At 36.9% G+C, this 14833-nt stretch overlaps 1 protein-coding gene across 7 annotated transcripts in view; it reads left to right on the forward strand.

Annotated features, from left to right (window-relative positions):
• Positions 1–14833, forward strand: part of MME (membrane metalloendopeptidase) — a 96846-nt gene that overhangs the window by 34072 nt on the left and 47941 nt on the right. For 6 of the 7 annotated variants that reach the window (XM_017522907.2, XM_017522910.2, XM_017522913.2 and 3 more), the window contains 5 exons: positions 1088–1249; positions 2601–2681; positions 2780–2875; positions 2982–3100; positions 5032–5097. In XM_017522907.2, coding sequence (XP_017378396.1) covers positions 1088–1249; positions 2601–2681; positions 2780–2875; positions 2982–3100; positions 5032–5097 — 524 coding nt within the window. The remainder of the gene's footprint in view (positions 1–1087; positions 1250–2600; positions 2682–2779; positions 2876–2981; positions 3101–5031; positions 5098–14833) is intronic. The other variant, XM_037736463.1, reaches the window with a different exon arrangement.

Here is a 14833-nt window from a genome sequence, read left to right on the forward strand (position 1 = left end):
GGAGGAAGGCAGCAAATCACACTGCCACGTGTGTACCTATGCAACAATTTTGCATGTTCTTCACATGTACCCCAAAACCTAAAATGCAATAAAATAAATAAATGGGGAAAAAAACCCATACAGCTCAGCAATTGTTTGAAGTTTTTAATTAATTAATTCAGAAAGTGAGGTGTTTTCATAAGCTCATCTGAGAACTTATATTCTCTTGATACAGATGAATTCTCAATTGCTCTTTTGTTTTTATTGCAAAACAGTTCAGCTTGTATGAGATGGAAAGTGGGGAGGGCAGTAGCAGAATTTTTTTGGTTCCAGGTATAGACGTTATGGGCATTGGGCCATATTCTCCTCTTCACTGGAAATAGTTCCTATTTTACACATCTTTCTATCAATTGCAGCTTTTAGCAGAGTCAGCATACTGATTATAAATACTCAGTCTTGGTTGATTTGCATTTTCATCATAGTCCTCAAAGAGAAAAGTGGACCTGAGAAAAACTAATAAGCTTACAGCCAGTTTTATAATGACAGACGCTATATAAACAAATGCAAATTGGATGTCAAATTTGAATTATAAAATTTATTTGAGCAAGGTCCAGGAAGTAATAACTGTGGCTTCAGATCCTTTCTAAAATGATAAAAATTCATTAACAATCTTCCATGGCTTAGAGTCTCAGAGACATTCAAAAGTCACAGCACTTTGAAGAGAGAGTTGGCAACTAATGTTATCAGAGTGAAGAATGACATGCTAACCTCAGGCCCAAGATGGCCAACTCAAAGTAGACCTCTATTCTTTGTTCTTCTGAAATAGGAACTAGCCAGAAAATTATTCGGTGGTGGGGTGGGAAGGCTGTGGACCCAGGGTGGAGGGATTTACACAGTCCAAAATAAAATGAACCAACTATAGTCAAGGAAAAAGAACTATACACAGATAGTATTCCTCATCCATCTGAATTGACTGTTACATAAAAAAGAAAATGGAGCTTCTGACAAATTGATAACAATCAAAAGGGAGCAACATGCCTTTTTCTCCTTTTAAGCTACATAAGAAACACACCCATCATTTTATCTAGTCTTTTCTCTGTTCTTGCAGCTGCTCGACTGATCCAAAACATGGATGCCACCGCTGAGCCTTGTACAGACTTTTTCAAATATGCATGCGGAGGCTGGTTGAAACGCAATGTCATTCCCGAGACCAGCTCCCGTTACGGCAACTTTGACATTTTAAGAGATGAACTAGAAGTCGTTTTGAAAGGTTAGTAGAGATTGTATCTGTGCATCAAAGATTTCTCTCTTCATATATTCATTTTTTAATATACAATTGTTAGCCATTACAAGGAATGTCACAAAAGATTAAAACATTAATAATCCTTCCAGGATTTGTGTACCACTACCAAGTCACCCTGATAATGGCAGACACCAAAATTAATATGTTGACATCTCTTAGCATTCCTGCTTTCATTTGTAGGTATGCAAATGATAAAGCTGTATCATCCCTAGAAATGGCAGGTTTTTGTTTTTGTTTTGCTTTGTTTTATTTTGTTTTGAGATGGAGTTTCACTCTTGTCACCCAGGCTGAGGTGCAATGGTGCTATCCCGGCTCACTGCAACCTCCGCCTCCCAGGTTCAAGTGATTCTCCTGCCTCAGCCTCTCAAGTAGCTGGGATCATAGCACCCACTACCATGCCCAGCTAATTTTTGTATTTTTAGTAGAGATGGTGTTTCACCATGTTGGCCAGGCTGGTCTCGAACTCCTGATCTCAGGTGATCCACCTGCCTCAGCCTCTCAAAGTGTGGAGTTACAGACGTGAGCCACCATGCCCAACCAAGATGATAGTTTTATGCCATTTTACAGAAGAAAAAAGTTTAAATGATTGCCACAAAAAACTACTTCTGTAGTCTCCCTACCCAAGCCCTGTGTTAAAGTCATTGTAAGATGTTACAAAGATTTACCTTCCCAGCGTAGGCATATTCTAACCTGGCTAAGACGCCCTCCCTGGGAAGTTAGCAAAGTCTAGACAAGTCGCTCCTATCCTCTGTTCCCTGTTCTCCTAGAAGTTGTTTTGTAGAAACAAAACAACTCTCCTAGAAGTTGTTTTGTAGAAAACCAATTTTTACTACTTTTTAACATCCAAACAAGTAAGACAATTCAATTCATTCATTTGGAGCATTAAAAGTACAATCACACAGATAATTATTTTCCAGCTATCAAAAAGACTATTCATATTAAATTCCAAATTCCCTGTATTATTGTTTATTTTTTTAATCTCAATTTCAAGAAAAGTAACTGTTACCTATGGTAGAGCAGTATGCATCACTGTTCATTGAAAAAAAAAAAAAAAGATAATCTATGCAAAAGGACTTTCATCTAAGTTGGCTGATTAAACTGACTCCCAGTTCTGTGCTAGGAATGCTAATCTGGTAAGGGGTTTGGTTTTTCCTATAAGGTTTTGGAACTGGGGGAGGGAATGAATGTACCTCCAGAAAAGCAAAGTACTTTAACTGAACCCACCTTGCAAATGTTAATTACTGCAAATGAGCAATTATGTGTGCATAGTGCAAATGAGCAATTATGTTCATGTATTTTATTAAATGTCATATTTCAGATGTGCTTCAAGAACCCAAAACTGAAGATATAGTAGCAGTGCAGAAAGCAAAAACATTGTACAGGTCTTGTATAAATGAATGTAAGTGCTCTTCATTTGATTTCATTAGGAGTATGCATATATTGGTGCCAAACTATGCCTAGACTTCTAATTGAATTTATGTTTATTGTTTTCAAAAGCTGCTATTGATAGCAGAGGTGGAGAACCTCTACTCAAACTGTTACCAGACATATATGGGTGGCCAGTAGCAACAGAAAACTGGGAGCAAAAATATGGTAAGGCAATTTTCCTACTTAAAAAATCCATGTAAAATTTATGTTATTATAATATCATTAATGAATTAAAGCTTCTAAAGATATATTTTATCTTTTATTGCTTTAGGTGCTTCTTGGACAGCTGAAAAAGCTATTGCACAACTGAATTCTAAATATGGGAAAAAAGTCCTTTTTAATTTGTTTGTTGGCACCGATGATAAGAATTCTGTGAATCATGTAATTCATGTAAGTTTGTGTGGCAAATAACTAAAGTTATCTTTAAATTGTAATAAAACTTCCACACACATTGTTGTTATTGATACTTAGAAATAATGCTGTTTTCAACTGAATTAAGCAAGGAGGTGGTATATTCATGCTCTGTCCCTAATACCTAGAGTCTCAATTTTGAAAGTATTTTCTTAATGCTGTGTTTTAGACATTCTCCTCTTGCTTCTGCTACCTCTATTTTAGATACCTCTCCCTTCACAAAACAAATGTTAAGAAGGGCTCCAGGCCCCTCCTATTCAGAAAAAGTCTCTGATTTCTTTGTATATTACTTGAAAGGAGTATACTTTGGTTTATAGAAGCAATGCAGGTCTGGAAACCAAAAAACAATAATTGCTTTTGAAAATAACATAGAAAAGGGATTTTAAACATAATTTTTTTTCTCACTAAAGAATATCTGTACTTTTCTCCTCAATTAAAAGAAACAAAATGCCTTTCTTTTAAAATGGATTTATTTTATTTTTAAAAATGCAAACAATTTGATTTAGATGTCACCTAAGACTAGATTAATGAATATGTTTGGAATGTACTGAAAATTTTAATGACCCTTTCTTTCTTTTTCTTTCTTTTCTTTTCTTTTCCTTTCTTTCTTTCTTTTCTTTCCCTCTTTCCTTCTTTCTTTCTTTCTTTCTTTCTCTCTCTCTCTCTTTCTTTCTTTCTTTCTTTCTTTCTTTCTTTTTTTTCTTTCTTTCTTTCTTTCTCTTTCTCTTTCTTTCTCTCTTTCTCCCTTTACCTCTCTCTCTCTTTCTTTCTCTCTCTTTTTATTTCTTTCTTCTTTCCTGTAAAAGGAATTATACCAAAAGTTGCAGGTTACCAAATTATATCTGTGCCCCTATTGCATAAATCTTTATGGTCATTTTTATATAAAATTTTGAAAGGAATTGAACCAAAATCTCCTGCAGTGGACTCTCTCTCTTCTGAAACTTTCTCCTTGCAGGATCACCTTGAGGGTCACGGGGTAGGGAAGGATCAGGGCTCTTCATATGGAGATATCTTCTGGCTCTTACCATCCCAGTTCTTTGGGTTATGTTTCTTTTGTATTGGCCTAGGCTCTCCACTGCTGCTAGGATTCTGTCTTTAACCCAGAAATGCTCGGTTTGGCCTCCACACTCATGTTGCATACAGTGAGTAGGAAACAATCTCACAAAGCTGCAAGTATGCCCAGGCAGCTCTCACTTAGGTATTAAAGATGGACCAGACACATTAGTGCAGAACTGAGTTTCATCTTTTACATACTTAACTGCTATCTGGGTCTGCTGAAGTTCTTCTGAGCAGAGCAGCTTTGGGGAGAACCAAGGAGAAGGTGCCTCCATTCCCTTAAGGTAGAGAATCTTAAACATTTTCTGGCAAGAGTTGCATTAGTAGAAAGGTTCTGGAGTTACCATAGAGGTTTTCCACTTCTCCTCCCCTTCTCCCCATCCACCCACATCAACTTGAAGAATATTGACCTGCTCCCACCAATGAGAGTGTATCCCAGCTCAGGGTGAAAGCAGATGAGAATGTTCCCAGGGGAGCACATTAGAATCTCAGGAAGCTGGGAAGTCCTGTGAATATGTAATTTAGAAATTCCTACGTCCTAGAATCTAACATGTTTTTGTTCACTTGCACCTTCTGCTCTGCATTAAAAATCTCTCCCAGTAAATCGTTTGTTCATTTTCTTTGGTTTTCCTTAAATATCTGCAGCATAGTCCTCCAGATTATCTAACTGCCCATTAGTATAACACTTGTAAGTAGTGTAGAAACCATTTCCTAATTTTGTATTAACTCAGTGTCTGATAGTTACCCCTATAAACAGCAGACTAGGATCTTTCACATACATAAATAGCCATGCTTGTATTTTTCTAACTTTTCTATATTTGCTGAACGATTTATTTTATGTATATTTTTTATAGGTTGACCAGCCTCGACTTGGCCTCCCTTCTAGAGATTACTATGAATGCACTGAAATCTATAAAGAGGTAAAAAGAAAAAGACAATAACCAAAACCAAACGACAGACCCATCTGGTATAAACTTATATGTAATGAAAAAGATGAAGCCAAATTTAAATTTAGCCCTCTTATGTTCTTCATTCAGGATAGGCCCTTAAAATCACACATAATAGTGAGCGGTCTTTGATAGAATGAACATTCTCAGTAGAATGAATTAAGGAATTTTACAAAACTAGGAAACTTAAAATTCCTTATTTGTATCTTGGTTTTTAGTATTTAAAACATATGACCTATTTTGGAAAAATTAATTTAAAATATTTTAATCCACCTGTAAACTGGATTATTTAAAAAATGAGCAGATTTATCATGGACTAGGGTGGTGCCAGTGAGAACCAGAGTGGGTCAGTGAGAGATATAGTCTGCAGCATCCTTATGGAAACTTCTGATTTGACTTTCAGAGAACAATGCAGGTAGAGATAGCGGACTCAGACAAATCTTTGCAGTTACCTTGTGACTCTAACATTGGCCAGGTAGCCAGTGGGCATCATACCCCATAGTGGACGTTTGGATGTTCTGGAATGTGTTCTTATTGTCTCACAACCTTGCCTTTCTTGGGCTGATGTTCTCATGCTCTTCTTACAGAAGTAAGGAACAACAGGAGACAAAACTAGTAATCTTACACATCGTTAGATATTGGGGAAAGGTGTTGGTTCTACAAAGGTTTTTCTTATAATTATTTTGTAGCTGAAAAGTAAGTTATCTTTGATGATCCTAATGGCTCACAGTGTAGTGACATAAGTAAAATTAGTATATAAATATGTTTATGATTGGCATTTATTTTACCTAATTATGAAGTTCAAATAACATGGAATGAATTCACTGTAAGGTATCTTTTTGAGTGACTGCATAACACCAAAATGAAGAAAAAGATATATTATCAAAGGCCACAGTTAATAGCACAGATAATTACATTGGTGTGGGATATTTGAATTCAGTGCAATCTAGTTACTGTGTGGGGTCCAGTTACTGGCTTTAAGAGCTATGCAGCTGCATTTTGTTACAGATTTGAAAATAATTGAGGTATGTGGTTCACTACTATACATTTTTATCACCATCAACTGGGATGCTTTTCATATTTAGGATTGTGTTATTATATTGTATTTTTCAAATCTTAGGATACATAATTTTGTTACATTTTAATGTTTCTGATATCAAGGTTTGCCTGGCAGTCAATGTAGATATTTAAGGCGGTAAAAGGTTTTTTTTTTTTTTTTTTTTAAGCTGTTAAGATGTTGTATTTGTGCATTTTATACTCAGTGCTGTCCCATAATCTAGGACAGGTCACAAACTGGCAGTCTTTGGCTCGAATCTGATATAGAAGCATTTTTGTTTAACCTGTAGGTTTTTTTAAAATTTTGAATTAGTTGCCAATATTTTACAAAATTGAAAGATTTCACTCGAGAATCCAGATTTCTTAGTAAATCAGTAGAATTTGAGCCCCTACCTTGCATTCTTATATGACAGCAATTGAGCAGAGTGGTGTTGTGGTTGCTCCTTTTAGAAACGGCATTTGTTCTCCAACTTTGAACAGTCCTCTTCAACGTAATTCATTGATTTATATTGACTTCTTGGCTCCTGTAGGCACTTGATTTTGCATATTAGTCTGGTCTTAGCTAAGCCACAGCAATAAAAACACTCACAAATATAGGAGCTCAAACAAGAGAGAAGCTCACTTCTGTCTCTCATGTCAGTCTGGAAGTAGGGAAGCTGTCCAGGTGAGGCAGTAAGCTCTGCTCCAGGGGAATGTCTGGCAGCCAGCTTCCTTTTATGTCATTGGTCTAATGTCAACCTCCTCTAGTGTTTCTCTTAGTCTGTTTGGTCAAAGTTGTTTCACCGCTGCCCTGTTCACATGCCAGGCCACAGGAAAAATAAAAGAGGAAAAGTGGTAGACTGATGGTTAACTTTTGTGTAAATGGTGCAGAACTTGCTTACATTCCATTGATCAAACTGTTGTCATGTGGTCACAACTAAATATAAAGGAGGCAGGAAAATGTAGCCTTGAGCAGAGTGGCCATGTCTGTGCCTTGTTAAAACTTGATTGGCAGAGAGGAAGGTTGTATCTTTTAAAAGAGGAGCACATATACTGATGTCATTTAGCAGGCTTTGCCGCAGTTTACATTCCCTGATCTAGGGAATACTGTATTTGTGATCAAGTAACACAGTGGTGATCAAATCTAGAATTAGTAATGTGTTTATAGAGTTATGAGTGAGAAATCTGAGGCTCAGAAGTTTGCCCTCAACATTCAGCAGAACAGTAGTATAGTGGCAAACTTTGGTCCTTCTCTCTTTTCCATTCTATTACATTATTACAACTTCTTCTTCTTCTTTTTCTTTTCTTTTTTTTTTTTTGAAGTGGAGTCTTGCTTTGTCACCCAGGTGGCTGGAGTGCAGTGGCATGATCTCGGCTCACTGCAGCCTCCACCTTTTGGGTTCAAGCGAGTCTCCTGCCTTGGCCTCCTGAGTAGCTGGGTAATTTTTGTATTTTTAGTAGAGATGGGGTTTCATCATGTTGCTTGGGCTAGTCTTGAACCCCTAATCTCATGATTCGCCCACCTTGGACTTCCAAAGTGCTAGGATTACAGGCGTGAGCCACCTCACCCAGCTACAACTTCTTAAGAGTTGGTACTTAGTAGAGTCCTTTAAATGAGCAAATGATAGAGAAAATTCACTTGTACTGGCACTTACAGCCTGGAAGTTATTCTCAGCTTAAATTAGGTGCCCTTCAGCGATCTGAATCAGACTAGCAAACACAGCATGCTTCCTGCCTTCCTCCCCCTTCCATAACTATGTACTTTGGGTGACATCCTTCTTTCCTGCTAGCCTGAGATCTCAGAATCCTTATTAAGGCAGTGCTCCAAGCTGTAAACAACCTCCTTTCAGTGGAAGGGAGTTGCATATAAAATAAAGTCTATGTGTCATCCCAGAAATGGGTAATTATCTGAATATTTCTTCACCCTCTCCCTCTTTTTGAATGCATTCTTTTGGGCATGGGGGTGAGAGTGTGTGTAGGTACAGTAAGAATTCCAATGTTATCCTTATTCTTCCTATGATATTTGCTATTCTCTCCTAATCACTACCACTTGCAATCCTTTGGTTTCCCCTGCATCTCTGGCAAGCTATCAAATAAAAATTAATTCTAGTTTTTCCACTACTCTGCCATCTTTGAAAAATGTCAGCCACCTTAAGTATTTCTGTTTTGTGTCTTAATGCTTCATGAACAAAAAATGATGAGAAGTGTGGAATAAAAAGATAACCTTCAGTAGAGGAGTAACGAATCTGGAAGAAATCTTAGTATCAGTGTATCATTGGCCTTCAGTGATTTTCTCTCTTATAGGCTTTTATCTGTTTCTCCCTTTGCCTAAAACTTGCCCCCCACACACACCACCTGCCCACACTCTTTTCTCTATTATGGTTTGCCTAGTATCCAGATTTCTATATACTTTGTATTTAATGTCATTTTTTTCTACAAAACTATAAATTAAGTGGAAGCAATGCTTCCACTTCTTATCAACTATGAAAATAACCCCTACAATTACTAACTGTCCTTTGCTTTTTTTCTGATACTTACCTCAGTTTCTGGCCCTTAAATGCTACGGAATCAGTGAATGAATGATTGATGGGGAAGATGGTAGGGACAAGAGGAAAGAAAAGAAAGGACTCAATCTTTGGAAGCCCTACCTGTTTCCTTCCCTTGATGTTGGGAAATATGGGCTCTAGAGCATCAACAGCTAATAGCATGCATTTCTTGAGCATTTTACGAACTATGTGTCCTCTTGTTTCTTTTCAATCCCCAGTTATTTCTTTGCTAAACTCAGTTTGCCCGAGGTATATTTATACATTCAATTGGTATCATACATTTGCAATTTATATTATTTCATGGAAAATAACCAAGAGAAATTTTGAGAACTGGCACAGGGTCACCAACGTTTTTGCCAAAGAAAAGTGTCCTTAGACCATAGAAGGCAGGCTTCCTTGCCAAGCTTTGGCGTTAGCCTATAATTTTTAAACTTTACTGTGGGGTCGGCTTCTGCAGATATGCCTCAGAGGCTGAGTATGAGAGAGGGTCACACCTCCTCTTCAGTCAGAAGTACCCTAATCATAGACCTCCTTGATCAAATTATTAACTCAGCCCATTTCCCCAGGTCTTTGATCCTTCCTTCTGGGATACCCAGGTCATCCAGAGGAATCATATTCCATAATCTTACAACCAAACTTCTTATCAACTATGAAAATAGCCCCTACAATTACTAAGAAAGATCATTTCACTTTACAGAAGTCCTTTTTTTATTTTGATACCCTCATAATGGAATTTTTGTGTTGTAATATTTTATTATTATTACAATCTAGAAAGGAAAAGTGATACAGAACTGCTCCGTCATGTCACTAAGGGGCCCACATTCACCATGTCTGCTCTTCCTAACAAACTGTTCTCAAACTGTTCTCGTCAAGGAGCCTCTGTGCTGTATCTTTTGTTAAAGAAATGGAACCTGAGTTCTGAGGTATTCTGATTATCTGAAGAGATTACTTAATGACACACTGCTACCTCAAAGTACAGAAGTAGCGAGATTCAAAACAATTCTATTCCTTACAGGGATACAAATTTCTATGCTAGGAAAACAATATGAAAGATATGCATGGCCCAAAAACATAACCATTCCCATTCACAAAATGTTTAAATGAAGCCATCCAGCCATTTTATGTGAGAAAGTTTTTATATGTTGATTCACTGAGAGGACTGAGGACCTTAATTTTCTTAAGAAATCACCCAACATCAGAAGAGTCTGAGCTCTCTATTGGGAGTGAGTTGGAATTGATCTCAGAGCTTCCCTTTCTCTACCTTCTTAGCTTCTCAAGGGTAATTGTTATCTTACTTTGATCTCCTTTATAGGGAAGTCTGAAGGTTAGGAATCCAAAATAATTGAGCATAATTAGATAATAGATATGTTTATGCTCTGCACTGATGTTTGTCTGAAAAGAAGGAATAAGCTAGGCTAGTGGTTTCCAACCCTGAGGATTACTTTATTTTGTGCCAATAACAGGGTTCTGTGCAGAAACACCTCACATATACACACACTTCAAAAGCCATTGTGATTTATTTTACTTGTGTGTTTATATATCAACAAAATATTTCTTTGAGTAGAACATTTTAGGGCTAAAAGAAAAGAGAGAAAACCGCTGGGGCTAGAGTTGGAGAGCATAAGGAGGTGGGGAAGGAATTGGAGAGTAGAAGCTACAGGGTATACTGCTGCAGGGCATGGCACGAGAGGAAGCCAGAGTTATGAAGAAGTTTAGAGCCTTCATAAAATCTGGGTGATGATAAAAATGGAGACATTTTAGGGATGAGGATAGAGGACTTGGAACATGGGCACAATGGACTGAAGCCAGAAAGCGATGACCCAGAGTCTGTGTGCCTTGATCAGATCAGAAAAGCCAGGAGACGTCTCTACACTGTCTGTACCTGGGAAAGAGCATAAGCTGAGATTTGCCATCCTGTAGATGAGCAGGGGCAAGCCAGAAATGAAATTTAAAAAGAGGGGATATTCTTTGTCCACTTACTCAGTGTACAAGCTGAGAGAATCTGTTTAGAACTTGAGCTACAGATAGAAGTTCCGAGGAAATATAAAGTGAGAGAAACTTAATATATTTAAAATTTAACTTCATTAAAAAAAAATTCAACAGATCTTCATTGAGCTTATGCTATGTGATGGATACTTTTCTAGGCAATAAAGATTCCAAGGAAACAAGGTGCTTGTTCTCATGAAATTCATGTTCTAATAGGAAGAGATAGACAATAAATAACCAGGTGAATAAGGAAATAAGACAAATTGTGAGTGTTATAAAGAAAATAAATCAAGGTGATAGAATAACAAGTGACTGGGGTAAGACATGGGTGATCCCGTTTGGCTTGTTTAAAGCATCTCTGGCTGCTGTTTGTAGAATGCGTTGTAATGGAACCAGAGAGATCAGAGAAGGCTATATGGTGATTCATGTGAAAGATAATGATAGCAAGTCAGATAGAGAAATTTGAGTAGACCTAAGATAATCTTGTGTAGGTGGCTCTATCATTATAGGGAAACAGTTTGTGTACTTTAAACTGCTCGGCCAATATGTGCTAGGGCGATATGTGGCAGAGCTAGTCTCACTGCATAACACAGCTATGACATGATAAGACAGACTCTGCAAGGGAAACTGCTGACCTTGCTTTGTCCTTTTTGGACACCAGGTGACTAATAGTCAGAAGGTTTCACTCAGTCCAGTGATCTGTGCTTAAGAAAACAAAAGGGCTCTTTCAAATATGAGACTTAGTGAATATAATGAGAATTTTTGATATCAACTGAACTTGGTTTGTAAAAAGAACTAGATGCAGTCCCGCAAGCATGGAATAAACCTTATAATTTATAAAAGAAGTTGTACAAATCTTCAGGTTCTTATTGATAACCTGATGAAAGCCCCAAGCAGTCCCTATGCTAGTCCAAGTTTGGGTCCTCTTGGGTCCCATGTTTCTCCTGCTTTAGCGTCCTATTCAGCTGGAAGCTATTTTTTATTTCCAGTGCCCAGGAATGGCTGTGTGACTGTATGTTTGCAGTCTGTTGGAGGGAAGCCGGTATCTCTCTGCTGGCAACTGCACACCAGCTGACATGCTGCTTAAATTGAGAAATGTTTCTAAGCTTTTTTGATAGGAAATATGTCTTTTCTGCTTAGTCTCCCTGTGTTTTCCCCTAACTTCTTGTGTAGCACTATTAAATATTCCCCAACATGAGTGGCCAAGAGTGCCACAGTTCTGTGATTACTCAGTCACTTCCTGCTCCACATTATGTAGGAAGATAGAACATTGGTAAGAGCTGGGTATCTCGGAATCTTTTGAAATAAAATCCCTGATCCATAGATAGTTGGCTTGCTGTGTTACCCAGATATCAATCTGACAGGAGAACTTTCTGTTCCTCCTTGGGTCTTGATTGTCATTCATTAGGAATGATATTAAAGTTTGAAGGACAGTAGTCAAATGGCATTCATTGCTCTCTTCTTCTTTGACAAATCTGACAAACATCAGGTTTTTTCCAGGCAGGAAGAGCCTCATATCTAAAGAGGTAATTATACATATCATTACCTGATTCAACAAAATGAAGGTAGTCCTTATTAGAATAACTATCCATGATGTTGGGTGTTAGTAAATATCGTCTCATTGGTAGTGTGTGATTTTAAAATCCACAAAACTGCTATTAAATGGATTTTACCTGTTTAAAATCGATCATCATCTTTGAAACTACTGTTATAAGTACTAGGATTTACAATTTTTGTTTTTTAAAGAAAAAGGCTACAGAAATGTTTTAGTGGATTCTTTTTCACATAAGGAATCATTGATTTGCTATATCAAAGCTTCAAGAAAGCTACCTTATGACTGTCAAAAATGAGAGCTGACTCTGACCTCTGTTGTAATAACTAATTCCTCTTTCAGTCCCACACACACAAAATTGAATTTCAATTTAAAAAGTATCTTGGCCAATCTATATATGTTGATTAATTTCTTCCCAAATCATGACAATTATAATCATTTGGCATTTTTCATATCTGGAAGTATCATAAGAAAGAAAATTAAAATCTTAAGGTAGAATCACATCTCGAACAAGGGATTTAGCAGAGCAGTAACCTTAGAGTCTGACACTAGATAAATCTGGAAGTCAGGTAATATAATCATGATACTAAGACATATGTTTTAATCCATTATATTGGAGTAGCTACCAGGTAACGAAATTCATTAAAGGAAATAGTATATTCCATGTAGCTATATTATTAAATATTTGAGCATCCCAGAAGCTAGTGATACTGTATGCTTCCAGTTTCCTAAGAAATTTGACCAGTTTAGCAGACTAGAAGCATCATCCAAAGTTCTGTGCTTGCCTTACACCAAAGTTATATAGTCTTTAAATACATTGGTAAGGATAAAGAGACTGGAGCAGAATCAGTTGGTTGAATCAGCAAAGTGCCCAAGATGATTACTGTTACTGTTTTCTCACCTCCTCAACAGAAAAGCATCCCATATACAGAAAAATCTCAGTAGATTGATATTGGAAAATTAAAACTACCATTTTGTTTATAGTCTGTAGTAATTCCCTGCTGAAGGCCAATTGATTTATACTTTTTGGGAATATAGTTAATTCAAAACACTGTATGCTTATACTTTGAAATAGTTGGTCCCATGAGGTATGAACTCAGACCATTTATTTACTTCAAAGTGAAACAAAATTCTGATTACCTTTAAAAAGAAAAAAATTGGGTTACTGAGAATATATGTAAAATTTATCTTTTCATTTCTGTTATCTTAGTGATTAGGGTTTTATAAAAATATAATTTCAAGTTTTATTTTAGATTCAGAGGGTACATTTTTAGGTTTGTTACATGGATATATTGCATGAATGACCCTATCACTGAGATAATGAGCATAGTACCCAATAGTTAGTTTTTCAGCCCTTACTCCACTCTTTCCCTCCACCCTCTGGTAATCCTCAGCATCTCTTATTGCCATCTCTATGTCCATACTTACCCAACATTTAGGTCCTACTTATAAATTACAACATGTGGTATTTGGTTTTCCCTTCCTGCATTAATTCACTTAGGATAATGACCTCTAGCTGCATCCATATTGCTGCAAAGGACATGATTTCATTGTTTTTTATGGCTACATAGTATTCCAGGGTGTGTATGTACCACATTTTCTTTATCCAGTCTACCATTGATAGTTATCTAGGTTGATTCTATGTTGTTGCTATTGTGAGTAGTACTGTGATTAACATATCAGTGCATATGTCTTTGGTAGAATGATTTATTTTCTTTTGGGTATATATCTAATAATGAGATTTCTGGATCAAATGGTAGTTCTACTTTAAGTTCTTTGAGCAATCTCCAAAACTGCTTTCTGTAGTGGCTGAACTAGTTTGTATTCTTACCAATAGTATATAAGTGTTCCCTTTTCTCTGAAGCCTTGCCAGCATCTGTTCTTTTTGACTTTTGATAATGGCCATTCTGGCCAGTGTGAGATGGTACCTCATTGTGGTTTAGATTTGTATTTCTCTGATGATTAGCTTTGTTTAACATTTTCTCATATGTTTCTTGGCCATATGTATGTCTTCCTTTAAGTGTCTGTTCATGTCTTTTCCTGCTTTTTAATGGGGCTATTTGTTTTTTGCTTGTTGAATTGTTTAAGTTTCTTATAGATTCTGAATATTAGACTTCTCTTGGATGCCTAGTTTGAAAATGTTTTCTCCCATTCTGTAGGTTGTCTGTTGACTATGTTCATAGTTTCTTTTGCTGTGGCAGAAGCTGTATAGTTTAATTAGGTCCCACTTGTCAATATTTGTTTTTGTTGCAGTTGCTTTTGAGGACTTAGTGATAAATTCTTTCCCAAGGCTGGCATCCAGAAAGGTATTTCCTCTTTTGTTCTTGGACGCTTAGAGTTTGAAGTCTTACATTTAAATCTTTAATCCATCTTGGGGTAATTTTTGTATAGGGTGAAAGATAGGGGTCCAGTTTTATCCTTCTGTATATGACTAGTCAGCTACCCTAGCACCATTTCTGAATAAGGAGTCCTTTCCCTGTTGCTTATTTTTGTCAACTTTGCCAAAGATTAGATGGCTGTAGGTGTGCTGCTTTACTTCTGTGTTTGTTCTCTATCCCATTCCATCGGTCTATGTGTCTATTTGTGTAGA

This window comes from Cebus imitator, unplaced genomic scaffold (genome assembly GCF_001604975.1).
Source record: "Cebus imitator isolate Cc_AM_T3 unplaced genomic scaffold, Cebus_imitator-1.0 Scaffold25, whole genome shotgun sequence".
NCBI lineage: Eukaryota > Metazoa > Chordata > Mammalia > Primates > Cebidae > Cebus > Cebus imitator.